A 27,126-nucleotide genomic window follows, 5' to 3' on the forward strand; every position below is an offset into this window, starting at 1 on the left:
GCTGGAATCAGGAACTAGCTCATACTTCAGTCGCGCTTGACCCGTTACTAGTATGTAATATGTAATATGTCTAACTGTGAAGTAGGAAATGATGGCGATTATATCGTGCTATAGTCGCACTTCGAATTCCTTGCAGAATTGATAAATAACCCCAGGTCTGCAATACACATGGCCTGCTTTCCTGTTAAATTAGTAACTGTTTCTGAGTACCATATTGTACTACCATGAAGAAAAGATTTACACAAAAGCATTGACAAAGGGTAAAATTGATAGGTCTAACAGTAGAACGAGCTCCTGTGCAGTATCATTTTCCAATGATTGGACGACAGTAAGGAGGGATATCAGGCCCCTTAACCCATTACTGAAGCCACGTGCCCGCATGGTCACGTGTCCGTGAGCATTGGTCATGCATCCTGATGAAGGTCGCAGGTGTGGCCCCAAATTCTTTAAGTCTCATTTCAGTCTTGAGTTGAATATTTAGATCTTATAAAGACTGCTCCATTCGACCAGCTCAGTCTTTGAAAGCTGCTTCTCGCCAGATCAAAAACGAGGAACCGCTTATTACTATTTACCAGATTCATTTCCAGCCGACTGCGTCCTTCAAACTTCCATTCTGCCCCCATCTGCACTTGTTAGCAGACCCAACATGTGTTCCGGGTTCATCGGACGTCGATGATAGGATTACAAGTGTCCGTGCTAACAAGATTACGCCGAGAAAACACGGATGAGAACTAGTCAATGAGAAATCGTGCCCCGAAAGCAAACGCCGCTGAACCTGTGCTAATCTCCAAGCAGAGGTATGGCGTCGACTTGTGGTGGCGAGAGGAACAGAGAAATTCGTGAGTCTCGATAACGCGCGTTTAAAGATTCCATAAAACTTGGGTAGGGTATCGTCTCGGTCTACATATTTTGCCAAATTCAAACAAGAGACTTCCAGGCTGTACTGTCTCCCGGGCAGATTCTACGACCTTTGGCCTTCATCTGTTATGCCAATCAATCTTCCACCCTGGTGCTGTCAACCTACTCTGTGCGTACGTAAGTCTTCCTAATAACAGCAAGGACGCTTTCAAGGAATCAGTCACGAAAACAGAGAGGAAGAAACAAACCGTTCATACAGCTAAGCAAAACATCCAGAAAGACGTGAAAAACAAGCCGAAGCCACATGTAGGTTTTGCGACTAGAATGTTCCAGCTTGCCTGTGCAGTCGCCATGGGAAGTCACCACGTGACAGGTGTAGATACAGGTCCCCGCTAGCGCCGAAATTGGTTCTTAAATCATCGACATGCCAGAACTTCTTGTCTTGGAGGCACGAAAAACAAATGACAGATTTGTGAGTAGTTTGGCTGCGGGGGAAACGTTATTATGAGACGAGGGCAGCGGTACCGGGAGAAATGACTAATTACCGAGCATCGCTCAGGGAAAATCTTGTAAAACAAGATTTCTTCTGGCACCGGGAAGGAATGACTGATCTGTCTTACAGCGGAAATATTGCGAGGCGAGCGGCTTTCGAGACCAAGCCTCACCGGAGTTTGCTTTGCAAGGAAAAGTTGAAAATATAGTTTCAGCCAGACATCTTTCGTTGCTAAAAAAAGGAGTAGAATTAGATTTTAGGCCAAAAATTTGCTGACACTGTTTCGCCAGAGAAGTCAGCCATTATATGAAGAAATTGGCAACCGTATTTTTTCAGCAGCTGAAGGAGACATGGAAGAAACACTTATACATGTATGAAACGCACGTCGCTTAAAAATATCGAAAATCATTTAGCAACTGAGAACGAAGGGCTCTATATCGATGTCTATTGTTCACAAAAATATGGCGGGGCAAGGTTTCGTGAAAAAATCATTTCGCAGGATAAAAGTACGGTGTTCAGAACGAGCGTCGGGTTAAAAGAAATATCGAAAATCATTCCAGCCCAGAAGAGAGGACGTTTCGGTGACGTGTTTTGTTAATAAAGCCGGAGATCCAGCTAATCATCTCGCTGATGGCTTTTAATTTCCACATTTGCGGGCCTGGCTGCCGGGATAATTGCCGGCTCCCGGGGGTGGAGTCGTGAATGGAGCCGCCGCAGGCCTGACCTTTTCACGGTATTCAACAGCCGCACATTCGAGAGGAGCTGGCGCGAAAACCTATCATTACCCGCGCCTTCCCTTTGTACGGAGGACTATTCAGTGGATGTGACGTCGCCGCGGGGACGGTGGGAATCGAACCCTGGACCTATGGTGAAGGATCAGTCCGCAAGACGCTTATTGTGAAATCTGAACACCTACCGCGGTCCCTTTTCAATCGGGAAAGTTTGTTTAACTGAAGGTGTCAGCTAAACTATCAAACACCTGGGACATGTCTGTAGGGATACTACAATAAATCGTCTAGATAGAGTTAGAATGAGAGTTTGTCCTCATTACTACTGAAACGTGTAATGAGGTCCAGCCCTATCATCCTTTTTGTCCAGACAATTATCGGCTATTGATGCAATTTTAATAAACGTCTGTTTAACTACAGTAGACAAATACATCAAAGGTAACACCCTTGAAAACATCATCTAAATACGAACCGTAAACAACACAACATGATTTGTCTTCAGGGCATTCAGCTTGCTACCAATATAATCAAGCACATACTCAGCCTCCTCCTTTTCTCAGTCAAGTATTCTTCAACTATCAATGCTATGAAATGTTTGTGTTACTGACAGAGGTAGACATGAAACATATCCTGATGTCGGTATCATTTAGCTTGTGCTAAAATTTACCGTTTCACTAATAATCGAGAACACCCTTTTCTTTCCGGACGTTTAACAGCTATTAATACTGTGTGTGAACCTGCAGCATACGCTATAAATGAAACATACGGGTCCCGGGAGGACGTGTAACAGGCTCAGTAACATCATGTCAACATCAGAGAAACTAACTGGAACGGCGCAGCGCTCCCCCGGTAATACTCACTACATAATCGCGATAAATTCCCCCTCAAACTGCGATCCCTGCATCCGACGAAAGGGCAACGCAAACATTACCAAAGATTAGGTTATAAGTATTTCATATTTGGAAGATAAAAGTGAATGTGTTTTCTGCGCTAAAGACGGTATTTACATTCAGAGTACGTCTATTTGCATTAAGGTAGTTTTCCCCGCGCACTCCTGCGTGAAATAACAAGCTCTTCTGACGCGTCATGTCGTAAAAATTGCTTCATTACTTAGCTGAATGTGCTACTTTCTTAAGCTTATGAAGCATGGAATTATCCCTGGCAAATAAGACATATACTTGTAAACATCACGTCAGTAGACAATGAAGAATATCATATGCGATATCGCAAGCGCCAAGCTTGTGTCGCTTTTCTTCGCAGCATTACCTTATCATATGTTATATCATATCAACGGCACATATCTATATATTTCGGGCTCATATATAAGTCATGATGTGTATTGTTTCATGATGTGGATGGCAAACATCTGTTTTTAGGTTTTCTGGACAGTTGAATAGGTTGAAGTTTTAGCTGGGTTATGATGCGAGAAATAACAAGCTTCGGCTCCTATGGCCCTTTTCGTCGTAAACTATCCTCCATTACCCCTGAATGTGATACTTTCTTAAGCTTATGGAGCATGGAATTATCTCTGCAAAATAAGACTTGTTAACATAATAATACTGTCCTGGACAACAACAAAAATATGCAATCTCAAGCGAGCATCGAGTTTCTTTGATCCGCAGCAGCATTAGCTAGCTTATCATATTTCATATCATATCTACCCTTCGTACATACAAACAAGACTGCGCGTCGCCAACATTGTTTGCTTTCCAAGTCGGTGCTTGACGTACGGGGCTTTTGTGGATCGGAAATGGGTCCATCTAAACCGGCCCGTGTGACATTAATTATCGGACGTGACGACCTAATTATCCCGGGTTCCATTATCATTGGTCGTGCGTACCTCTGATGGCCGTACTGACGGGAGATAGGCCGGGGATACCGCGGTGTGGAGCCGGGCTGTGGTCGATTAGCTGGGCGGTACCCTGATGACCCGAATCGTGTACAGTTCATCAGACGACCCGGAGGGCTTTTTGTGTGTTTGGTTTGGTAGAACGCGCTAAGTAGCGTTCTAGTCGAAAGCCACTCTCGATATTAATAAGAGTTATTATTAATTAGTTGTGTCGTACCTCTGGGACCCGGTCATGCACAGTTCATCGGAGGAGCAGGGTAGCTTTTTTACTTTTTCTTAAATGCCCCCCTCCCCACTCTCCATATTCATTCTAGCCAGCTTTAGTCCATATATATTCTACCTAAGGTTAACGAAGGTTATTAGGTGAGACGGGTCAACCTTTCGAAGGTTTGACAGGCAAGGCAGTTTAAGGTAGAATCATCCTACTAATGTTCTAGTCGAAAGCCATTCTCCATGTTAATAACGGCTATTAGGACAGGGTCAAATGATGGCGACGTGCCGATCGTGTCTTCTCAATGTTCCCATCAGTGCTTGGGATCGTGGTTAGGTCTGGATATACAGATATTAATGTATCAATATCAGATGCTACCATTTAGCAAACAGAGTGATAAATACAACTTTTCTGTATTGTCATGATGGGAATAGTACTGATATAACTCTTTCTAGATTCGTCATTTTTGAAATACGCTTTGATGATGCAATGTACCCTCACCGCTCTCACTTGGCAAGCAGTACTTTTTAATGAAGTATTGGTGAGGGCTTGTCTGTGTGTCTGTTCATGTGTCTGTACGTGCGCATCTCTTTCTCTCTCTCTCTGTTTGGATGTAAATCAAGTTGAGTTGATGGTTCCTTTGATTCATTGTTGCAGATTTGCGCGCAAAGCAATCTTTTATATATCCCTTGCACAATAAAGTTTCACAGTCATAGCTAAAGTAGCAAACCCAGGCAGTTCAGTAGTAGTTGTAAACTAAGGTATTTAATTCTCCGTTTCTACCTCTTCCTTAGCGTCCATAAAAAGTTTGACGATGCAGAATGAGGGATAAATCAGGTGGATTACCGGGACTGGCGGGCCCGCTGTGCCGGCCATGCCGTGATTTCCCCGCCTGTTATCTCTGCCAAGATGGAGTTTTATGAACCTCTCCATAAATCCGTATCTCCATTCGATTGCCTGCCATTCTCTGCTCCCGCACTTTTTAGCCTGTTTTTTTCCTCTCCATATATGGAAGACGTGAGATGAAACAGACCGCCGGCGCGCACTTGAAAGCGCTGGCGTCCATTTCCGGCTAGTGTGGGACGATAAAGATTTTGTCCAGGACAGAGAAATAGTGTCCTCTTCTTATCTTAGAGACAAACTGTGTACTTCACGATGATACATTTGCTGCATTCATACGTTCAAACTAAGTATCTAACTTTATCATAAACTGCAAAGAATGACTGATACATGTGTTTTGAGATTTTAAGACGATCAGCGAAATAGGACCATTTTATATGCATGACAAACTGTACACTTAATGCGAAATGTTCGGTGCATCAATAACTAACAAATGTATCACGGGATCAGGACCTAACCGAGAATGGTAGTGCAGGGATGGGCAGAAAATTGTAGTTATAACTATCTTCGTAGTAACGAGGTTCAAAAGTGTAAAGCTCAGCAGAAAATATCTTAGCATTCAAAGTTTAACTTTCTGCAGCTATGTGCGAAATATTATTAAGATTTAACCAATATAGTATACAGCAAAAGTGGCCGTTACTCCATACATGCCCACAACAGAAAGTCTTTGTGAAGTAGATGAGATGTATAGTCGCCACCAAATCGCCTCCTCCGAGTGCCATAGCCACAGACACCAGCAGGAGATAACACTGCTTTATACGGCAGTTCTGGTCCCGACGATGAACACTTTTACCCTCTTTTATTTCCGAACGACCTCGTAAAGCGAAGGCCCAAATGTCATTGATGAATACAAAATGATGCGCAAGAGCAGTGATGTATGGCCATCATTCCTCCATCCAACATCTTCATCCTCTGCGCGGGAACAGATAATGGAGATAAGATCGAGGTTTGGGAAAATGGCGGGTCGTCTCTGCCGTTACGACAAGGCTGATGTCACCGGCGCATCGACCGTGGCTGGTTACTTACTCCATAGAGTCGCGGGAGTTCATCATGGCACCGTGCGGTCGCTACAAATCTCTCTCTCTCAAAAACTCAGCCGGGCTTTCACGTCACCCGTATGGTTTGGGAGTCATTCGTAACCGCAAATCCCTGGTGTCTATTCCCCTCTGAAATGTGATATCCACATCAGGCTATACAGCTATAGAAATACTTTGATTGAAATTTCCAACTGGCTAAAGCTCAGTTCCGACGTCGCTGATTTCCGCTAAACATTTTAACACTAATCTACCAATCGTATTCCTGCGAGCCGCTCTTTCAAATCCCCTCATTTCAAACGATATCCTTCTTCAATCCCCTCCAAAGCCATCCTAAATCTTTGTAGCCTACTTAAGCAGAGAACGAACAGAGGCGCTACTCATGTAGTACATGTAGCCCTAAAGCTTGCTTTGTACGGTGCATATTAGTATTTCTGCATGCTCCGAGCGTATGTGTAGATGTTTGATGTGTGAATGCCATGTATTAGTTGCGGCCCACGTGACGGTTCGCCCGGAGGGACCTTTGCTCTCCTTGTTGTGTGTATGATGAATGTGGAGAGGGACCGGTTCTGACACTAACTCTCCTCCACACATACCGGCCTATCGCCATCAAATACTCTCCCGGGCATGGGCCTGCCCCGCAAATATCGAGCGAAACTTTCGGCGCGAAAATAATGGATGCGAAGCGCGCTGCATTAGCGCTGGTAGCTGACGCCTTCCTGGCGCCATGGTGCTGATATACATGCCGATTTCTCGGAGCAATTTTGACATGATAATTACATTTCCTATGCCGCTAAATATGTTGAATAACACATCAGAGTTATGATTTTTAAATGATGATTTCTCACAATTGAGTCTAGGTGTTGATAAGGAAATTGTGTTCTTGTCTAAAGTCAGGTTTCAATTTTCTTATAAAGCTTGTTCTCATAGTTTTAGTGATGTGTTTTATTGAGACGTGTTTGTGTTTTGTGTTATGTTGTGTTGAATGTTGATATAACATGCCGTGTTCCAGTGTCTATCCCTTTGGTATTTCGGCCATTTATGCTACAGTAGCAATATAAAACATGATGAATGACTGTAGGGCGAAACTAGAATGGTCATAGTCATCTATCATGTCTAAAACAGGGTCATGCCATTGTGTTATCACCCCTTACAAAGGAGTGTTGTAGATAATTGGGGATCCATTTATGGTTCGGTGCTCAACACGCTCCATTTGCTGTATCTTGACAGCCACCTTCCAGCGTTAATAGTCAGTGTATAATGTCAATGCACGTTCGCGTGCGCCTTTTCGTCAGGGAGTTACAGAACTCAACCGACCCACTTATTACTCAAAACACCGGCATTTCATTCTCCATTGCCTTCAAGGAGGAAGTCAAGAAGTGATTTAATTTGAAAGTTGCAACGCACAATAACCGATATTATATTTTAACAGTTGTACTTGTTTTCCTGTTTGCGCATTTTACAGGCAATATTTTTATGAACCTTTCGTAATTCATGCATGAGCTCAAATCGACCTGCAGCCCACTTTTCATTGAGGTCATGACGGAGGAGGTAAGATGATCAGAGAAAATATAACGTTAAAACAAGGCATACAGTTACAGAATTAAATAACAGGTTCTAATGAAATGAGTGCACATGTTGTACAATGTTTCACATGGTGGCTAGAAATGATGCAACGTACCAAAATCTAAATTACACATGTTTATTAAGGGTGACTAGTTGACTAAAGGGAATACTATTCACACTAACGGGAAGAGAACTTAGGTTTGTGAGGATGACCGCGTACAAAATTTAAAAAATCATGCCGAAACGTACAAAACTCATAAGAGAAAGCGAAAAAAGAGAACGATTTATTCTACACATCGCGACATGTGAACCATAAACCTGTTTCCACTGTTTCCGCGCACCAGCAGCATACTTTATGGCATCAGTAATCAGAGTGTGAGGCAATAATTGTTCTCCTTTTACAGACAATGAAGTCAGGTGTCAATACACGTCCCTATTAGTACGCCTGGTGATTTGCCATGGTCCCGGAAACGCGGCGTGTGGCCCAATTTGCCACTGATTTACGTTTGATGCACAAACCTAAACAGATTGCTCAAGTCACTTGTACGTCATATAATCTGTGTCCTGGGATTCTCATTGAGGCTGTTACAGAAGACACGATAGCTGAATTTTGTACAAAACGCCCACGACTGTCCCAAGAATGCCCTCTGTCGTAAAATTGTCTTCTGTGACATGAGCTTGTCATGTACGTGTGGAAATACAAGATATGGTGACTGTAGCTTGTACAACTTTAACATTCCCTGGACATGATAGGGTGTATTAGGGTCACACTTATACACCTTCATCCACCAATCACACACTAATGAGAACTTCTAACAGCTCCCTTTCTCTCAGGACGGACGGGGTCAGACTTAGACTGTCCTGAAGGACAGGACGGTCATTTGGTAGAACCTAGAAATGTTACTGTTTGTAAGATTGACAACAACCATCTTTCTAATGCTTATCTTACAACAACGTGGCATCTGTATATGAATACCATACATGTATGTACATGATCATTGTTAATATGCACGTTTCATTGTTGTGTTTCATGACAGTATGAACATTGCCATGTTTTGGAAATATGTGACAATGTAGTGTATTGAATTCAGAAGAATAAATGTATTCATGCACATCAACATAAGATGTACGAGTAAAGTCTCAATCATAAAATTTAACTTTCAATGTATTCCTAAGCACCAGCGTATGGAAATTCATGATCATAAATAGCCTGCTTATTTTAGCTTTATTCTTTACATCTAGTTGTCGGCAGTTTTGGACAGACGACAGTGTCCAACAGTGCGATTGGTCTGAAGGTGTCCCCGACAGTGGACGCCGTGGCCGGTCAGCCTATCACACTGAAGGCCACATACCAGAGTACCCGGTCTATCGTCTCTCTTATATGGAGCAAGGTAGGATCCGTTCATGTATGCAACAATAGATAATAAGAATGATATTCCCGGACCCCTTAGCCTAAGATACTTAATGAGCCTCTGTACTGTTCGCAAGTCCTCGAGCTTTGGAGCTGGCAACGTCAATACAGATTGTCTATCTAATGCTAATTTCACAATTTCATAATTTCCAATCCGGGCCCGACCGGGCAGTTAGCGGGAACGAACAGTGCCATATAAAAGACATGTACAACACCCAACAAAAAGTTTTTAAAATATATGATGAAAAAGACCACTATTTGTATATATTCTTGATATGATTTTTTTCGTTTACGCAAACAGTCCGGCCGGGCCCCGGTTTGGAAATAAGACCTTAGCATTACTTCACTGATAGGCCTCTACCGACTATGGGAGGATTATTCTAGTAAAAGATCTAGAACACACGAAGTAATGTTCAAAGTGACATTTCTGTGTGGTTGTTAGGTAAGCTGAACACGTTGCATGTTGAGAAGCTGATAAAGAAACCATCGCCCACATAATTACCGTGCTCTTCAGGAACGCCGAGACATCAGCTTGTCAAATACGCTATAAGCATGTGTCTGCCGGTAGCATGATAAGGAAAGTACATTTGTATTACCTATGTGACTGTTATGATCTTCACAAATAACTTGGATCAATCATTTCTTTCGCAACATAAGAGGATTATACTATTTATGACGGATGCACATTTTGTAACATTGTTACATATTCACTGAAGTAAACAAAAAAGCCTACATCTTGACATCCTAGAAAAATGTTTCAAATTATATAGTTTTCGGGTGCACTAGCTATAGAAATCACTTTTTTTCACTTGAGCATATCATCATTAGCCTGGGTGTCATCCTATTCGTAGCAAGTATTAGAGCCCAGGTATACGAATATGATGGCACCCAGCCTATACTTCATACCCAGCCTTACATCATATACTAATTTGAGTGAAAATAAGAACGCAGATCACATACTAGATCACAGAAGGGGAGACGTACGTTTGTGATAAAGCCTGACATGCTGTTTGTCAGATATACCTGTCATTTTCTGCTCGCTATCTTCTCTGCTGTCTTGTCACGAGGTATCTCATAGTTTGACATGCAAAGTTGCGGAATTTTTGATTGCGGGGGAATTGTCTGGTAATAGAGGTGACAGGTGTTGACGTCGGAGTAAAATTGCTTATATTCAAAGACTACACAATCAGAAAACTTAAAGAGAGTAGTGACATGTTCAGAATTGTAAATTGAGCACCCAGATTTTAAGACATTACGAGTTCTAGGATTTTATAAAACCATAATAAGCAACCAAGGCAAGAGATAGCCAGTTTTGAGATTTAACGATATCACAATTATTAGCTGTCATATACGTTAGCGATCAAACTACTCATATTACTCTGTCATTATTATAACAAAACGCCTTGTTGCAATGCCAACATTGCAGCAAAGATTCTATAGAAGAAGATCCTATAAAGTTATACATGTACATTCTGATGCTTTAACTAATTACTTAATCACTTTGTGTTATGCTATAGCCTAGCAGGTTTCAACATTTGGGGTAAAGTGGTCAGCTTCTGAATGAATCAAAGCTATGGACTTCGTCCGATTGCCTGTACTAATCATTGACAAGGAGGACAGTTGTGGATAGATGCTATATGATAATAAGCTGTGTTGTTGATGTTGTTCCGCAGGTTGAGGGAGACGTAGGCGGGAGACGAGCGCCGGTCTTCGTGCACTACCCCGGCTCGGAGTACTCGTACGGAGACCTGACGGGCCGGGCGGACAGGACCAACGGTGTCTCGCTCAGAATATCGCGGGTCAAGCCCAGCGACGAGGGCTACTACGTCGTTCAGCTGTTACTGGACGCAGTAGGGCAGGAGGAGAAGGAGGTTTACCTCAACGTCTTAGGTGAGTCGTTAAGTCTTAGTAAGAAGTTTTAGGTAAGTCGTAGTTTTAGGTAAGTAAATTTGTCAAAGATGAGCGCTCTGAACATATTCCGAGCAAGCTTGACTGCTCTAATTGGGCACTTCCGACACCTTGTCATATATTGACAGGTGTGTATGAATGGGCTGAATACTTCATTCATAGATTTCTGAGTAGAAGCTGTAATTTATTCCATGTTATGATTTGATTTATTGCAGCATATCTTAATTTGTTGCGCCTCTAACCGAAACGTACCCTCTTAGTACTCAAAAGAATGAGCGTTATTAAAACGTGGAGATGGCAGAAGTCAATATACAATTAGAGGATTAGTGAATTACGATCATCTCCAAATGTGCAGTCACCTAGAAACCCGGTGTTAGACGTGCCTCCAGGCGCGTGTTCAAATAAAAAAAGCTTCACAAATTATTTAACGGGCCTTTTGGTGGAGGTTTCAACTTGTTACTTCTCATAAATATATTACAAGTTTGCCAACTTTCCTCACGCGATGTGTGCGTAAATTTGACTGGTTCAGAAAAAAATGAGAAAATTCTGGAAAACCGTAGTTCACCAAGACCTCACTACTGTTAAGCACGTTGCGGGTTGAACCGGCGCAATGCTATGGTGTAATTTGTAGCAGTCAGGCCGGTGGATTAGAGCTCTAATGGCTGTTACAGCTGCTCGTTTGGAGCCATGTTCGTGTAGTAATCAATTCAGTCAAGGGCATGTCCCGCGGGAACCACGCCCTGCAGTATCGATCTGGTCACATCCTGGTAACGTCCTGGCTTTTAATGAAAACATTTCATTACAAGTCTCGACTATTTTCACAATGTGATGCGTTTTGTAGTCAAAGTATAAGTTAAACATCAGTCAATATATATGAAAATGTAAATTCTCTACATTTAATGTTGCTGTGTTGTGTTGTGTTGTGTCGGTTGCTGCCAGAGGCCATGGGTGATATTTAATCTAGCCGTCCTCGTGCTATATTAATAATTCATAGTTGAGCACCTGGCGTGCCCCACAATGTCAAAATGACGAAACACAGAAACATGGGCACAGGGCCAGCAAACCTGGAGAATACACGTCCGGACAGGAGCCGTTATTCTGGTCTTTCGTTTGCCTCTCTATTAAAAATCTGACAGCTGGTATAGATACCCAAGTTCAAATAACTCTTGATTTGATTACAAATACTCAATTCTATACGTTGCAATGAATGTGTGCTGTTTTGAAAGTGGCAGTTATAGTTTGGAATGATGATGTGAGAAAGCTCATTAATAGTTCATGTATCATCTACAGACTGAGGTCAAATGTTACAACCTTTACCCCTAGTCTCGACGACATTCCTGTACCAATTGCAGTTTGGTACGGTTTTCATAGTATAATAGACATACAATTTTCAACCGGACGACTATTGGGGCCGTAATATCAACATTGGCTGTCTCATTGCCGAAATTCACATTTCTGGTAGAGAGAATTAAAAAAAAAACACAGTGTGTATGTGACTCATCAACATATCACAAAAGATAATGTTTTTAAGTAATTTCAAAATTTATTCTAAAAGCATATCTACATGTGTAGACGTGAATGTGTTTTATATACTTTCAAAGGCATCGTTGGGGTTCATATCGTTTTGTGATTAAGTCATGTAATTGCGCAGCGCCGTCGCGGACTTAACTTTCTGTTCAATGGAATGATTCAAGTGAAACCGGCCCATTCCACCGGGAGCGTGAACAATCCCCGGCTTATCCAGCCCGGCTATAATTAATGTGGAATGCGTGACATTCCAACAAATGTAAGAATATGCCGCTGCTCACCGGGGATCTGCCTGTCTTATCAACATGCTGATGTATCGGTTACATAGCGTCATACTTTCACCGTGACAGCATCGCATGGATGATGGTAATGCTGATCTACAACATTTTATACTTGGTAATGTTGCCATCTAGATTGTCAGTCGGTGTATACAGACTCTATACTAGGCTTCATGGATGTCGTTTTGGTATTAACAGTTTTGCTGATTACGTATTGTTTCTGATTGCTACCGCGTTCTTTCCGATATCATTGACTTTCGCTGGAAACGTTACAAATTGGTTGCACCAAAAACACAGCAGCAATCAAAGAACAGTACGTGATCAGCAAAACCGGAAAAATCAACCCGCCAGCCATGGACTAGAGCCTGCATTGGAGGCTAGAGCAATGCTCCAAGAGGTCGTGTGCAATACGGAGTGATTTGAGCAAGAGCTAGACATGTGTGTCGGGTCGTGGCATGCAGTGCGCGCGCATTCCGGTGATAAATGGAGTGAGCGAATAAAACTTCACCCGCATTGTGATTGTCAGTAATGATCATCATCAGAATCCGGGGCAAACCTTCCCTACGACATACCTCTGCAAAGGTCTTCCGCTCACAACAAGCAATAAGGAAACCCCGGCCCCGGCGTAAGACCTTATGAATTTTTACGGTCCCCCGACAAAAATATGGGCCCCTGCTTCGCTTCAATTCGTATTGCCTACATAAAGACCATAATTCCGCGGAACGAAAACAAAATCGATACGATACAATGGGCACGTGGATCAATAGCTCGTTTGTATCAATATAGGCGTGGAGAAACATACAGCTGGATGTGTAGGTTGTTAAGCTATTGTGACATTATAGTCTCCAAATCTTCAAAATGATAACACGGATGATTGTGATTAATTATTTTAACTATTTAATGTCTTTTCGATTTGAAATATTATTCATTATGACTCACGACTTTTTTCCTGCATGTACCGAATGACACATTTTATCATGAAACATACGACAGAAAGTATTCATTTTGTCACGTTGAAAGTCTTTTGTTGACCACTGATTGAGATTGACATGTTAACGGGGTGACCTGGCCTACATCAGGGTACCTTGGTATTCAGTGTGTGCATGTCTGAGGCAAGGTGACTACAATGTCATACACTGTCCACATTCTATACTCCATTGACAACTTGGAGAGCACGTGCATTACATGTATTAGTATATCTCTATATGAGTCACTCGTAGATCTATTGACAACTATTTTGTTACACCAAAGCCTGCATCGTACTGTTTTCTACTTTCATTTCCTCAGTGTTTGATAATTGATGTTACAGATTCTAGGAAGATATTTAGACGTCGATAGCGTCCTTTACCCAGATAAAAACATAGAGACATAGAGATATTTTTCCAAACACAAGATGTATATACTGTATATAGCACCTGCCCTTCTCGTCATGATAATGACAATTTCAGTAAGTAATATTGGATCAATATACACATCTCCAGTATGTAATGCAAAGTTAAATGCCACTCTGAAGCAGACATTAGCCGATGTGAAGGGTTGCACCATGCATGGCAGTCCTCCCCGTGTAATATAAGTTATTAAGTGCCAAACTGGATCGAGATTTCCAATTCCATTCCCTCACCGCCCGCGTAACGCACGCGTCGTGTGTGATAACAGCGTTGGTCAGCCAAGTGTTAAAATCAATACAGACAGACTCAGCCTAAGTGGATCAAAGGAACACTACATCTTATCACGCCCGTTAGACGTCTAATGCATGTTTCAGCACTCAGCCCGGGCCGGATAGACATGTCGCAGAACCAGAGTTTCATGTCTAGTCGTCATGACGTATCTCTCTGTCTCTCTCTGTCAGTCAGTCTCATGAAGTATCAAGACTCCAAATTATAAAATATACTCCACCGTGTACATGACAGTAAAAGTAGTCCAGGGACAATCAATAATTGTACACTTCGGAACAGTTTTGGGACAACAGTACAAATCCAAATCAATTGGTAGATTATGCATCTATTTCAAATAACGTTTCATCTCTCTAGAATCACTTTAATAAAATTAATTCTCATGTTCCAAGTGGCATCATGATGTAACTACAATACAGTATGTCCAGTTAGCAATGGCTTGGTCAGTCCATGCTTAATTTTGTAGAATTAAAATATAGACATGTGGAAGGTTCTTTTCAATAGAGGCATGGGGCATTATATTACAGATGACGGGATTTTTATTCTAGAATTAATTTAAGGGTGCATTTCCCAGAAATCCCAGTCTTGCACCTCGCTACGTGTGCCACGTGACCGCGCAGACCCGAATTAGGTAAAGCACGGATCAATAACATGGAGATGTGGCTAAAACTTCCGCCGGGATTCAACAGTCTGGGATCATGTCAAAACATGTGGACTTTTCTATCCTGAAATCCAGTCTGGGGATCATGTCAAAAAACGTTCATACAAGATAAAACTAAATGGACACAAAATACGCCTCTCCCCTCTTCAACAAGTCTATGGAGGTTAATATCATTTGTAAATACAAATACAGAGAATATAATAACGCCAAGTTGCTGTACACAGCACCTGTTCCTGTATTATTCTTTAATGCTCAAACAACCGAAGGCGCGGGCTTGGACCAATATCAGGCAAATGGACGCAAAATACTCATCTTCCCTATTCAACAAGTCTATGTTGAAGGTTGCTAGCATTTGTAAAATACATAGAGAACATAATAACGCGAGGCTGCTGTACACAACACCAATTCCTGTATTATCATCCAGTACCCTAACACCCAAGAGGCGCGGGCTTGGACCAAAACCATCCACCACCGCACTTTTTCTCGTTAGCGGTGCTGTTTGCCCGTGCAGGACACATAAAAGCCATATGCCAGCTCGCATCACATTCCTCCGCTGACAGCTATTGATTTTGCGACAGTCGTAAGTGGGCACGGGTCACGCGGGACGTCGTGATATTTCCATTTACCGCCAGGAATCGACCGTTAGACGTGCAAATAACGGTCACCCGCCGCGCCGCGCGATCATCCTGGCCGTCCTTTAGTGCGGGGTACGCCAGTCTCTACCAGACTAACTACTCGTACGCTGGCTATATACAGGTGAATATTTGCCAGGGGAGTTTGGCTAGCCTCTACCAGGCTCCGCGGATTGCTGGAAAAATAGTAGAAATTGGTCGAAATAAAGGGATAGTATACCAGAAAAGATCCGGCCAGAGTGAAGATCCAATTCGCGACCCACTCTGACCGGATCCACTCTGGTATACCATCCCTTTATTTTGGCCAATTTCTACTATTTTTCCATCGATCCGCAGTGCCTGGTAGAGGCTAGAGTTTGTCCACCTTGGGGTTTGACTGGCCGCGCAGTTAGGAGGGAAAGAACCAACTTTCCATGGCTGGACTCTCCTGGTCAATTTTACTCTCCCTTTTTTTGCCGAGTTCTACGATCCGTATTCCCGTAGAAAGGCCTGGTGGAGGCTAGGGGTACACGGTGTAAGGGGGGGGGGGGTAGTAGAATCGATCTGTTTGCTCGCTGCTGTCGGAACGCGTTCTGCCACGCCTGGCCTGAGCGCTGATCTGTGCACCTATCGGGTCGGAAATAGAAATGGTTGTTTATTGAGGGCACTACTGGTGGACACCGCGCAAATGGCTTTAATTACCACCGATGCGCAAGCGCTTTAATTTGCGGGCAACACCGTGCATACCGTCAGAGTCTTTGAGTAAAGGTAGATGAGAGATTTGAGGCGTGTCGCCAAAATACTAAGATAATGGTTCATACGTCCTGTCGGTTAAACCTTGTTCCCACACAATTAAAAACATGGAAGCAATAGAAGCGATTTCTTGGGGTCGTTCGTTCTGCAGCCTTCATCAGTTTCGAATGACCAATCACATAGGTCACGTGATCTTCCGGGCACTTGGCCTCAACGACATATGAGGTCAAAGGTGCCAAATACTATAAATACACTTAATTATTGATCACTTGGCAATAAAAATACTGCTTTCGATGTCAGTTCTGAAGCATTGATATCGTTGTTTAGGATAAACACAAAAAGTGCTACCCAAATAAAATAGTGCCAACATTAATACGCTGCTGCCATTCTTTCGACAATCTGGTGTATGTGCATGCCAGTCTCTCTCCTTGTCTCGAACCATTGATACGGAGGACAAATACGTTGATAACGTAATTAATGTTGCAAACACTGTAATTGAAATATTGAAAAAAAAACCTAGACCATATCAATTTCATATCATAATGATATTGGAGATGTAGCAGGTCGTGCCAATTTTCTTTCATTATTTTCAACAAAGTCCCCTCAATATGAGATCAATGTTTTTCAATTGCTATGTACCACCAGGTTATTTGCTTGAATAATTTCATGAATAGAAATAGAGTTGGGGTCAACCCACTTAACGAGAGGTCAGAGTAACAGAACTGCGAATCGAAGGAAATTACAGTTCTGTAATCCTGAGAATAAACGGTTACAGTTTCTTATATGTCTGCCTCAGACGATACAGCCACACGCCGCATTTTAACCAGGTCTATGAATTAAACGTTTATTTGCAATCAAACATTCCGAGGACGTATCCGTGCTGATATATTGCTATCATCTACATTCAAATATCATTTCATCGGTTACATCATGTTGTGTCTCGTCTGTGAAATGCAAACGAAATTAAGGTGTCACTACTAGTACTCACAGGGGAATGTGCACACTGTCATTAAATTGTTTCTTCCTTCTTTTCTTCCTCCATCCAGAGCCCCCGAAAGTGTACGTCGGGCCGGGCAGCCCGTATGTGGTCCGGTGGGGGAAGAACATCACCCTGTCCTGCAGGGTCAAGGCCAAGCCCGAGATCACCAACCTGTACTGGGAGAAGGACGGCCTTCCTGTGCGGTCCTTCCCGCGGAGCAAAAAGTACAGGTAGGTCAGAAAAGGTGTTCCCGGTGCTCGCAAAGAGACAGACCGTAGACGTGAACTGGGTTATTTTAGGAGGGGAATAAATCTATAGCTACATTATAGCCTACCTACATTATAGCCTGAATGCCAGACCCATAGCACACTGCAGGCTATTACTTTGGGCCCAGTGTGCTTATGGGTCTGGCATCCAGGCTACTACATTAAGGCACACCAGCCATTACCCAGTTGGGGGGCGGTATAAACTTCCTGGCACCAATCACTGACATCACGTGTCCCTAAGGTCACGTGATTGATATTGGTCATTCTCATATGCTGATGGCCGGATAGCCAAACATTCTGTGTGGCAATGTAAGAATGCAGCTTATATGTTTATTTTAAAAGATAATAGTATTTGATTTTTTTCTCTGTACAGAGGAGGGAACATGAGAAACCCGAACCTACACGTCATCAACGTCGGCAAGGCAGACGCCGGCAAGTACGGCTGCGTCATAGATCACGTGGTCGAAAGTACGAGGGCCACCCTTGACCTGGAAGTGCTCTGTAAGTACCCACAATGCCTACCTATATCAAATATGTATTAATTAATCTAAAATACTCAGTGGGTCATAGAATAAAATTCAAGTAGATTATCGATGTTGCTGTTCCACTTCTGATAACAAAATTAACAGTGTGATTTACTAAAGAAAATTGGAGAAACCAGTAACGTTCACATGCTTGCATTGGTATCTAAACATGATTAGTTTTCCCTTTGTGCCATACTGATTCTTGGAACAATGTATTGCAAAAACTAAACGCCCCATTTGATTAGGCTTTAATCAACGTGCTAATACATCAACTCATGAAATCCTTATTTTAAAGAAAAAAAAAGAAAAAGACAAGTAGTTTCAAAATGGCCACCAAGATATAAGGCAACACCATAGACAACAGAGTGTAAGAAAACACTTCATATTTGCTAGCATATGTCTTTTGTTTCGTCTCGTTTTGCTGTCTGCATGCACAAAGCTCGCATTTGTTTCTAGATTTGATAGCTGCCAGTATAAAGCTCGCAGCACATATCCTAATAAAGCATCCCTGCTTTAAACCCGTGATGGATCGCCGGGATGCTTTGAACAGATGGCACGCCATCCATTATAGCATGTTCCCTTAAGCCTCGCACAGGTGTCATTTTGCAAGCAGCACTTTAAAAAACGATCACTCAATCTTTATCTTGCTGGAAACCGGTCGGAGAACATCGGTCAACTGTACAGACATGGATATTCCCGACACGTAGAAATCACAGTACGTGTAAATTTACTGTAAATTACAGTAAGTTACAGTAAAAACACTGTACGTTGAAATAAAGCAAAAGGCTGCATTCTCAAAGTTGCAACATTACAGTCTTAACATGTACGTGTAGGCGAAGGGACGATTTTTATTTGATCCAAGCTCATTTTGTAAGCAGCACTTTAAAAACGATAACATCGCTCAACTGTACACGAACATATTCGCGGCACGTGCAAATGAAGCAAAGAGAAATGTTCTAATATACGGTTGAGTTTTATAGTCGTACCTGCAATACTGAGATTTCAGTCAGGGCGGGGTGAACGCGCGTACTGAACATGTTTTATTCGATTTAAGCACTGAGAAGGTCGGCCCTGTACCAGGATCATTTTCCGCTCCCACCGACCGCTTATTGAACTCAATTTCTGATCCGTCCTGTTGCATGTGGCATTAGCATTCTGCCATTACCTCGTCCGTGTGCTAGGACGTATGTCGGTCAAGTACGCGAGCCTATTACCTGCTTGGCTAGCTTTCCGTGAAATTTTAAACTGTGATTGTTTCCCTGGCCTCCCTCGCTTCCTTTCTCTATAAGTTTTAATCTTGTGTTCAATTGTCAGTCTTCTTTTTTTTTTCATGATAGACTCATTCGATTTTAATAATATTTTTTTACGTGTTTAATCATTTTTTGTGTGGAGCCGATATTATTTAAGAATGCCTCCTCATATTGACTTAATATTTCCACGACACCATTATCCCAAAAACGTGCCTGAAGAACGAGTTTTATTGAAAGTTGATTTGTCCGAAAGGTGTGGCAGTGTCGGTGGACATGAGACGAGGCAATCCTACACTTGACTGGTGCAGTGATGGGGACCACAGAAGGTTCCAGCTACGACAGACGGGATATTAAAGCCTCTATGGGCAATAACATGCCGGGGATATTTGCACGGGAATATGCTGTTATCTGCCAGAAATGGTTGACCTTCAATTCACATGAGAAAATAAAGACAACAGATCGGGAAAGCTAATGTCTGTCAGTATCCTTCAGTCTACCGTTGTCTGGAGTGCAATACATAACGATAGCTTCGATTTGGGACAGATCCGATATTGTATCCTCTCAAGGCAGAATGAGGAAAATGTCGACAGAGAATTATGTGAATTCGAATTCTGGTCCATCTCATAAACCAGCAAAACCTACCAGCGGTACCCCATACGGATTTGGGACAGACGGGATATCAAAACCGTAAACCCTTCCAATTCAATTCAATTCAATGCAGAGCAATGACACGAAATTAAGCAATGCATAGACGGGAATATAACGTGTTTTCAATCGCACTCTGGTCTTTCGTATATTCCTTGAAACCTACCGGATAGTCATTAGACTAGAGAATACGACAATATTGAAGCTTATTGTAACACATACAACTATTGTTTCTTGTTCCACTTTCCAGATGTGCCAAATCAGACTTTTGGGCAGACGGAATTCCAGAGCCTCTCAGGCAAAACCGCGTCAGGAATATATGGATGGAAATATAATGCACTTGCCAGCAAATCCTGGCTTTTTTATTCCCCCCAGGCCAACAGATTGCGTGTATCATGATACAAACAGATATTAAAATGGAAAAGAGTAACCACTACTATGCAGCTTCGAATTCACCACGTTACAAAAACGTCGCGATATTTTCACTCCAACATCTACTTGAGGACTAATAGAGTGGCATTAACACCAATATGTTGGCGTGTCACAAGTGTCACAAATGTTGTTTTTTTTCAAATTCATAGCAGTCTTACCCCCTGTAAGTTTAACACAAATTCTTGAATAAAATTACTGAATAGGGAATCTTGATGTAAATAAAATCCAGGTTCAGTAAGATGTTTCCAAGCGCGTATTCCTCATTAAAAGCAGGTGTAGGCGCCACACTGAGGAGGCCTTACATCGATCCCCTGCAGGAGACACAGCTGTATACTTGCTGTGTGACTGATGCTGGCTCAGTAATTAAAACTGGCGGCCAGGCCACACCAATTCATTTCCTTGGTGTTTGGACATTTTGAGTTAAGAATGAAGCAAGAGCCTCCAGATAAATACAGAGGACTTGAATCTGACTATATATTCAATCTCTGAAACTGTGTGCACCAAAGTATAGACTGTCTCTGACTCTCTGTTTACATGTTGATTTTCCTATTCAGCATGTGTTGTTGCTGTAGGCCTTTCCCATGCCTAGTGGTACATAAGACAGCAAAATTCTTTACCGGTCTGTAGCATGATTTTGACATCATACAGCTTATATCTGTTTGTAGAGAAGAGATACTAGCCCTTCACTCAAACCATGTGCAGTTCGACTGTATACTGGGTTCAAGATGGATACTACTATTTGGCCGGATATACTAGTGCCTACTGTACTTTCTTTTATTCGAGAACCTACAAATGTACTTGGTGTGGCCTGCGGGTGTTTCACAATGCAGGAGCGTGTACTGTTGTTCCGCCGCACGATGAGTGATGACTGTACGCCAGAGTCAAGGATGCGGGCCCCATAATAGAGTTATATTACACATATCACACACTGGGAGCTGATATTACCCTCCAAGAGCGGTGCACATGGGTATTAATAAGGGAAGAGATCAAATCCCGTTCTGGTAGACATCAATAATAAAAGTTTGATATATATGTATACGTATTATCAAAATTGTAATAAAGTTTGACAATTACATACATCTACATATTCCATCTTTTATATCTTTTGTGCAGTTTTTGTTGACTATCGTTAACAAACGCCACCCTTATACCAATGCTGTAATAATTGGGGATGTCTAAAATGATAGCCAAAAAACTGCCATGGCCTCGATTTAACTTTTCACGCAAACAAATCAAATAAATCTGTGTACTTCCTCCTAACCATAAAATTTCCGCATATGTATCATCCTACAATATCAATTTCAAGAACCATACATCATAATTCTCGACTGAATATACACATTTTTAATATTCCTAGCCGTCGTGGTGTGACTCTTGGTAAAAAAAGTATTGATGGAGACAGTTGGCCTGATTTCTCAAATTGATATACAACCGTTACACCGTTACAGTTTGGTTGGAATAGGTCAAAATGTCGGCATGGTGTGACTTTTGTACGTGTTGAAATGCACGTTCACATTGTCAGGATTACCATGACTGATGCAGTATGTGTTTAGCGTCCCTGGGTATGCACACGAACACGAACAAACGGATGACTCAACACATGACATTTTATCATTATGTCATGCTTCTACAGTGCCTGTGTGGGAGTTTATGACACTAATGATCAAAATCTGTGCTATGTATCATATCGTTATGTTAACGAAGGCGGTATAGCACGACTTCTTCACTTAATGAACCACAAGTAATAATATTAAAAAGTAGTATGTACCCAAGAGTTGTTTTTATAAGTCCATTCCTACCAGAACCAGTCAGTATCACCAGTAAAGATGTGTTTCCCTCAGAACTGGTCAGTATGACCAGTAAGATGTTCTGAGGAGTTGTTTAACTCGTACATGTACACAAACTCTATTTTCCCCATACAGACCCGGCCAGTATCACCAGCCTGACTGACACCATCACACTCATGTACATGTGTTTCCCCCATACAGACCCGGCCAGTATCACCAGCCTGACTGAGTCAGTGTCCGTTGCCCTGACTGATACCATCACGCTCCAGTGTTTCGCGGACGGAAACCCGGAACCCAACATCACCTGGACCAAGGAGGGAGCGCCGGTAGAGCGCATGCGTGAAATCCAGACTTTTAGTAAGGGACTTCGCGCAAGCGCCCTCGTGCTCAACTACGCTGAACGGAACGACAGCGGGAAGTACATCTGTACGGCCAGTAACGGGCTGGGCAAGCCGGACGTTCGGACACTCACGCTAAATGTGGAAGGTACGGGCTTCATTACATGTATGTTTACCGAAGGAAAACATATTGTTTTTGCTCAGTTCCTTCCTCTTCTTCTTCTCCAAAAAGTGACCTCTGACCTGACCAAAGGCATGATTTGTTGACGTCTGTCACCATGGTGACTGGAGTTGGGTTACATAATGTGTTGCAATTTCATGGTCTGCTCTAGATCTGCTCCTGTTACCATATTCTAGTAGTTACATGTCCGAAGGTAAATATTATGCATTTGCTTTGCAAATGTTACTTCTCTAGTATTAATATTTGAATAGTACAGAGAAATTTATACTCCTTATAGCCTTCGACAAGCCAACTCTAACGAATCACACAGCCTCCTATATTTCTACTATTACCAAGAAGCGAGAGGACCTCGAAAGCACTAGAGTATACCAGGAGTTTATATATGCACGTTTATATATATGAACATTGTCAACATGGAATTTTTTTAGCCCAGTGGGGCAAAAATGTACAATAAAGAGATTCATATTTTATAAGGCAATGTCATTCGAAGGTTTGCTTCAACAACGACATTGTGTCAAAGATGCTCTTATATCCACACTACAAAGTTTTGTGACGATAACAACAGAGAACGATATGGAATGACTTACGACGCGTATCATGCAGTAAATCTTGTGTTCACTGTACGAAGCCTTTGTATCTAACGATAAGGGGAGAAGTCATACTAAATAGCCATGTCCTTGCCTCGCTTACACTTTCAGTTAATGGATGGGGAACTAGTATTGAGATCACTAAGAAAGTTCAAATAGTTTAACACGTGTATCGTTAAACCCGTGTTCAGTGTAAGAAAAACATGCATCAAGCGATAATGATCTTGGTTGCCCCTTTTGGAGTGTAGAAGTTTCTTCATGTACTATGTATGGAGATCACAACCCCTCCTTGTTCCTTCATACATGTGCATGAGAAAGTTCAAATGATTTAAGACGTGGTCCCGTTCCTTCGCGGTGAGAAACATATATCAAACGATAAGGATCTAGTTCCGACCTTGTAGTACTAGTATGTACGTGCTCTGAACGTCTAAACCTGTCAAAAATCCGCTCGGAAACATGGCTTAGGTCGGTTGTATCTCCGGTGTTGCTTCATCATTAGCGTTAATTGTACTCGTATCATTAAAAGGCCTGTTTAATTTTCTTAACGATGACTCATTTGTAATGCCCATGCATTTATGGGACGAGCAACATAGCAGCAGATGTGGTGGGCCACAAGTTAAATTTCCCTACACGAGGATGATTTTGTTTTCCCCAATATGAGAAAGAACACTGAAATTTTAAAAATGGGTGCCCCTTTCCCCATTTGTGTATGTATACTTGAGCAAGTATACGAGAAAGTTCAAATGTTTACGATGTGTGTATTCCTTCTAGCCTGGTTACCTGGAGGAGAGGATGTAGAACCTAGGAGCTATAATAGGTCTGGTAACCAGGCTATATTCCTTCCGGATGTAAGAACGTGTACCAAACGATACCGATCTTGTTTTTTCCGCAAACGTAGGAGAGCGTGCCCTGAACAGCTACACGCAGATAGCGATCTTCGCCGGAGCTGCAGCCGGCGGTGCGTGGCTCATCGTCTGCATCATCCTCGTCATCGTCTACGTCAGGAGACGGAACCAGCAGAGGCTCAGGGACGACTTCGCCTACTACTACGCCGTCGGCCGCCGCCATTTTGAATACCTGACGAAAAAGGAGCTGCCGCCGATCCCGCCACACGCCGCCGCCGCCCAACAAGCCAAGAAGATGCCGAAAAACGCAGGTGTGTGGCGAGTCTTTCGTTCTTGAGCGACATTGGTTATTCTTATCCTCTACCAGGCTTCGGGTAGTGAGTGGAAAGAGTAGAAATCCGCCAAATAGACAGATGATATGCCACGCTAAGACAAACTTTTCTCTTCGCGCGGACCAACTCCCCTGGCATATCATCTATGTATTTATTCCTTCGATCATCCTCTCACGATACCTCTTATTTCTTAAGAAAAGATACTGGCCTCCAATGTTGGCTGTCCGAAGCCTTCATCAGGTTCCAATGACCAATCACCGAGGTCACGTGACATTGTACAGGCTGACTCTACTCTAACAGCCTCACACCGTCTGTGGTGGGCAGACAGAGGACGAGCTAATGTTAACTATGAAATAGCTCCTTCTGTTACAAGTCGGAGAATGCACGTATTTGTTGTACAGGTACAGGCTGATTCTAACTGCTTGCTTTGGTCTGTTCCAGTTGGCAGGTTAGCCCGCGTGGTGCACAAGTACGCGCCCCAGGCGGAGGACGAGCTCATGCTGGAGGTGGACGACGTGCTGGAGATCGTGAAGACGGACGAGGGAGGCTGGTGGGTCGGCTACCTCAAGGGCAAGCTGGGCCTCTTCCCCTTCAACTACGTGGACCTACTGCCTGAGAAAGGTACGCCCGCAACGTTAACATTTACCTTGGCGTACGACACTTGCTCTATGTGCACTTGGTATTGGTTAACCCAATGTCCTTGGTTAACCTTCTTCCTGCTGCGTAACCACATAATTCTTTAGCCAAACATATATACTATAGTGGGCTAAAGTTCCGCAGCCTGGTTATAGTTAGCTAGTTGCAGAGAGGACAAAAGAAACTCAGCAGATAAAAATGGTTTGGTAACCAGGCTACACGTTTTGTAAAGAGGTTATTGATACATGAACTAGTAGTCATGTTGTTCATAGTAATAAATTACCACTCCCCCCCCCTCCCCAGCCTCCATGGGGAACGGGAAGGCCAAGTCCCCGCTGAGAGCAGACCTGACGGACTCGGAGTACCAGGCGCTGGACCCGCCCCAGAAACAGGGACCAGACAGGGTAAGGGTAAGGCGCACTAGCAATTTCTTACTGTAGTTAGTATCATCGTGAACAAACAAGGACTAAGCTTGAGTGAGAGGTGGTCGGAAGGCATGCTAGCTGGTGAATAGAAGTACTCCACAGGTCTGGGGATGACTTGTACGTTTTTCTGTACAACTAAATGGGCAAAGTAGGCTTCAATGATCTTTTATGGTTCCGCTTTAACGTTATACCTATAGGAGCTTGGCACGTTGATGACATCACTGTACATCAGACAATATTCTATAACAAACATGTTTGGTCTCGGATAAAAGGATCTACTTTGGAAGCACAATTTAGCTGTCGGGTTGCGTGAAAACTCAGTATAATCTAAATGGCATATAACATGTTTGTTTTTTCCTGCAGGACAGCATATCACTGCCTGATCCTCTGACGGGAGACTCGTTCAGCAAGGCCACCACACTGGTCGCCGAGAAAAAGGAGAAGGACAACCCGAACCTTGTTGCATGCAGCGGCAACAGATGAAAGAAGCAAGAGTTATGAGTGGAGGGAAATTGTACAGAGACTACTATAATACTTATCCATACATACGCCGAGAATATGGTGTTTGTATACGTGACGTCAGAGCCGCCATACTGGCTGGTTAGACCTGGCAGAGTCAGATCCAGAGGATTGAATATGTTTAAAGGCATCTAATGCAATTTCATGACGGCAAAACTGGATTTTGTAGAAAGAAATGGATCAACCCTATCTCATAATGATATCTGTGAGGCAACAATACGGTGTTACTGACAGAAAACGGCTTCTTGTTCTGTATGGTAGGCTGATTTCATCTATTTATAGGTGGTACCCAAAAATAAAGAGACGCCTCCAGTGGCCCGTTTTGCGGCTATTTTAAACGCTTTGTATCCGAAATGATGCCGAAAATGTGCTAAGGAATGGCAGTAAATGTCAATATCAGACAGATTTCCTCATTTCTTTTGTTTTGCCTCCCTGTAATGTGACGTAATCACATAGACACATGGGAACCTGTAGGTTTAACCATCCAGTATGGCAGACAATACTTACGTCATGGTCACGTGAGTGCAAACGCCCTATAGGGGATGTTGTGGATTTCGTGACGTGATGTGTTTCCTTGTCCGACGACGGTGTGGCCATGGGTTCACTGTGCAGCTGAACTGTATCCTGCAGTGTTGGCGTGAACCGCAAGGGGTGTAAATAACTGGCGGAAGCCTCGATATATTGTATAAAGATGTTGTGGATGGAAAAAGTTCATGTCTAAGTGTAAAGCGTAGGTCTAGACTTTAAAGAATCCAAGGCTTCCAAGTCTTTAGAGCGGCGTTCTCAAAATGACATGGTTTGCAATGCTTTGTGTCGTTGAGAAAAGTTGATATTTGGTTAGCATGGCCATGGTGGCAAATGGACCTCTTGCAAAAAAGAAAACTACAAGACATTATGGCAGATCAATGTAGACTGCAGC

General features: G+C 42.8%; 1 protein-coding gene across 1 annotated transcript; it reads left to right on the forward strand.

The window, feature by feature from the left end:
- The first annotated feature begins 9,602 nt into the window (after positions 1-9,602).
- On the forward strand, positions 9,603-26,615 carry LOC109470589 (hemicentin-2-like). The gene is made up of 9 exons (XM_019769553.1): positions 9,603-9,614; positions 10,724-10,940; positions 17,508-17,670; positions 18,080-18,207; positions 22,480-22,830; positions 24,349-24,606; positions 25,069-25,248; positions 25,567-25,667; positions 26,052-26,615. Exons 1-9 carry the CDS (start codon positions 9,603-9,605, stop codon positions 26,169-26,171), a joined length of 1,530 nt encoding a protein of 509 aa, XP_019625112.1. The 3' UTR covers positions 26,172-26,615.
- Positions 26,616-27,126: the final 511 nt, after the last annotated feature.

This window comes from Branchiostoma belcheri, unplaced genomic scaffold, assembly GCF_001625305.1.
Source record: "Branchiostoma belcheri isolate BF01 breed outbred unplaced genomic scaffold, Haploidv18h27 scaffold23, whole genome shotgun sequence".
Lineage (NCBI taxonomy): Eukaryota > Metazoa > Chordata > Leptocardii > Amphioxiformes > Branchiostomatidae > Branchiostoma > Branchiostoma belcheri.

Excerpts from the sequence above, each read along its gene's own strand:
- LOC109470589 (XM_019769553.1), top strand. Across the intron at positions 17,671-18,079 it reads CCGCGGAGCAAAAAGTACAG|AGGAGGGAACATGAGAAACC; the intron begins GTAGGTCAGAAA and ends TTCTCTGTACAG. Across the intron at positions 22,831-24,348 it reads ACTCACGCTAAATGTGGAAG|GAGAGCGTGCCCTGAACAGC; the intron begins GTACGGGCTTCA and ends CCGCAAACGTAG.